General features: G+C 28.7%; 1 protein-coding gene across 1 annotated transcript in view; it reads left to right on the top strand.

Annotated features, from left to right (window-relative positions):
* LOC116007854 (uncharacterized mitochondrial protein AtMg00810-like) overlaps positions 1-1,756 on the top strand; it is a 4,771-nt gene extending 3,015 nt beyond the window's left edge. The window contains exon 2 of the mRNA XM_031248520.1: positions 1,751-1,756. Coding sequence (XP_031104380.1) covers positions 1,751-1,756 — 6 coding nt within the window. The remainder of the gene's footprint in view (positions 1-1,750) is intronic.
* Positions 1,757-3,497: the final 1,741 nt, after the last annotated feature.

Below are 3,497 nucleotides of genomic sequence, written 5' to 3'. Positions count from 1 at the left end.
CGGGGGCGAGTTCGGGGAATTATTTTGGGGAACGGGGGCGGGGATGGGGAGAAATTCCTAATCCCTGCCGTGGACAAGGACGGGGACGGGGAAGGTATTCCCCGCCCCGACCCCGACCTTGATCCCCGCTCCCCAGGCCACCCCGTCCCTGATATACACACACACACACACACACACACAAAGTATATAAGAAATTAAAAGTTAAAACCCTAGAAGTTCATTTGTTTTGTTATGTAATTATATTTAGACTTTGGACTTTGAAGGAGTTTGAAACAATTTAAAGTGTTTGGGTATTTTATGATTATGTATTTTTGTTTGAAAGTTAGAAACTTTGGATAATTTTAGTAATTTTAGACTTTGGATATTTTAATTTTATTAATCTACGTATGTTGAATTTGGACTTTGTTTAAGGATTCAAGGCTTAGTTTCTTTTTCATAATATTAGTTTTTTTTTTTGTTAATAAAATGTAAAAATAGTTGTCTTGAAAAGAACTCCCGAGTTATACTAAGTTTCATGTCAATAATTCTTGTAGTTCAGGAGATAGTTCAATTACAACAAGTTTACTATGTATCAGTCTAAGATAGAGTCTGTACTAGGGCAGTAAGTGGTTCAGGTGTTTTGAAGACTTTAAAGACTATGAAGACAACACTATGAACAAGTATCTGATCTAGATCAAGCAAGATGTTCAGAGACGGTTATTCAGTTACAACAAAATATGTAAAGTTTCACAACAGAATGACTTATAAAGAAATATGTTTATTGTTTAATTTATTTAATTGACTAACCGTATAGTATAAAACATATATATAGAACATATGATTATACATGTTTACATGAAGATATGTAAAGTTTCACAACAGAAATGACTTATAAAGAAATATATTTATTGTTTAATTTATTTAATTGACTAATCTTAAATTAGTTTAAAAATAATATAATTTAAACATAATAATAATAATAATAATAAGGTTAATAATAATAATATCTATCATTATTATTATTATTAAATTTAATAATAATAATAATAATAATAATTATTATTATTATTATTATTATTATTATTATTATAAAATAATAACAATTAAATTATATTTAAAAGTAAAAAAGAAGAATAAAGAAGTCTGTTGTGCATGTAGACTCCCTTATTTTTCTATATTTCTCATTGATTCCACATCGGTGGGAAATGTAGAGGAGGAGCCTTGAATAGGAGCCTCAAGGCTCCTCATTCTACCCATCTGATGTTTGTCCAGTTGTTATATCGTGGACCATGGTCCAAAAACGGTATCGTTTCTTTAAGTAAAGAAACGGTTGTTGCCACATCTTAATGGAGCTCCGTAAATGAAACTACAGTTCATTTCAAATGATACTGCCTCACATTTTTTTTTTATATTTTCAAAATAAAACTGTAGTTATGTTGAAAGGAAACTGCAGTGTATATAAAAAGAAACTGAATAACAGTTTCACATATTTGAGTGTATATTGTCCAATGAAACTGTAGTTATATCGAAATGATACTGTAGTTGTATTGAAAAGAAACTACAGTATATTATAAAAGAAACTGTAGTTGTGTTGAAAGAAAACTGTAGTGTATATAAAATGAAACTGAATAACAGTTTCACATATTTGAGTGTATAATGTCAAATGAAATTATAATTATATCGAAAAGAAACTGTAGTTGTGTTGAAAAGAAACTGCAGTGTATATAAAATGAAACTGAATATGTTATACACACATAGTTACTTTTTGCAGAAATGAGCAAAACGAGTGTCGTTTCTGCCGTTTCTTTTCAATAATCAAAACGACGTCGTTTTGATGCATGAACTACCATACAGTATGGACCGTGGTCCACAGTAAAATTTGCGATGTTTGTCCCACATCAGACCATAAATAGGAGCCTTAGCTCCTCTAAAAAGCATTTTTTTATATCAAGTGTGGTGGTGTTTTGGAGAAAACAAATGTTTTCTACAAAACTCTATACCCCAAAAGTGGGCCAATGCAATCAACTTGCAAATCAAATAGTACTATTTAATTTTGGGTGATTGACTTAGTCAATTCACCAATATTAATCAAATCAGCTAAAAAATGTCTTGATCGGCTATTATCCAAACATTTCCTTAATAAGACTTTAAATACACCAACTTAAATTTAAATCTGTGACCTAATAACTTAGTTTCCGAAAATCTTATATGAATCATGTTCAATTCAATTTTGTTCATAGAACTAGCACCAACCAAATTAATATTTTGGTTTTCGTTTAGAGTAATTCACTTATAGAGTAATCAAAATATTGCTTCAGTTCATAATTCAAAATAAATAGATAAAAATAAAAAAGATATATACATAAGAGAAACAATATAATAATTCCACCGTTGAATATTCTTATTATAACATGAAGTTGTTGTAAAAAGCTAACTTGTGTAATGGCTTCATCATGTGGTTTAGTTTTAATTTTTGACTGGGATCGGAAAAATAAGAGAGAACAGTAAATTCCAAACTGCCATGTAGAATTTTTACTATTTAACGGTCCAATTGGGGTAGGGCAAGAGTGGTTTGCCTGTGGACCTTTAGAGTCTTAGACATGGATTTAATTAATAATTTATTCTCATTACCTCAAATAAAATATTATAAAGAATCTCCACTTTCAATTCTTAATTAGGGGTGGTTATTTGTAATACGTCTTAACAATACTTAATTAATTGCTAATTACATACTACTTACTCATTAATTCTTTATTCAATTACACTTAAATTAAACCCACTCTGATTAAATATCAATACATCTCATTATCTATTCACTAGATTTAAAAAATGTACTAATTTTTTTCTAATTATAAAATATTTTTAATAACATTGATGGTGTTTCACATTTTAAATGATGATTGTAATTTATAAAGTGACTCACATGAAATTTTCTTTTATTTTCTTTCATACGAATCAATGTTAGTTAAATTCGCCTTATTTAATTATACATTTGCCATGAAATATCATTTGTAAGTCGTGATTCCATATGGAGAAAATTAAATGACTTAATTTAGTCAATATATGATCATATGAGGCTTATAACCCCATCTACACATTTTAGATGACCACTATCAATATCAAACACCTATTACATAAAATTAGATGACCACTATCAATATCAAACACCTATTACTTAAAAATTATAGGTAGTAACGAAAACACAACTATATTTTCTTATACTTATGTAACATTTGATGCTAGATGGAAGAATATAATGTCGGACTTGACCGGCCTTAATACTAATTAATAGTTAATTAGGTTTAAACGCTTACCATTATATTATATTAAAAGTCTCGTAGAAGCTATAGTTAGTAGCGACGATACATGTAACTATATTTCTTTATACTTAACTACGGAGTAAAAGTTAGTGTCATATTTTGCTAGAAAAATATTGGACTTGACCATTCAAATCTCTCAATTAAATTTATTAAATTTAACTATGAATATCGTAAATTATATTGTGGACCATGGTCCAC

Source organism: Ipomoea triloba, chromosome 16, assembly GCF_003576645.1.
Source record: "Ipomoea triloba cultivar NCNSP0323 chromosome 16, ASM357664v1".
NCBI classification, from domain to species: domain Eukaryota; kingdom Viridiplantae; phylum Streptophyta; class Magnoliopsida; order Solanales; family Convolvulaceae; genus Ipomoea; species Ipomoea triloba.
The sequence above is the reverse complement of the archived record's forward strand: the minus strand, read 5'-3'. Positions and strand labels throughout refer to the sequence as shown.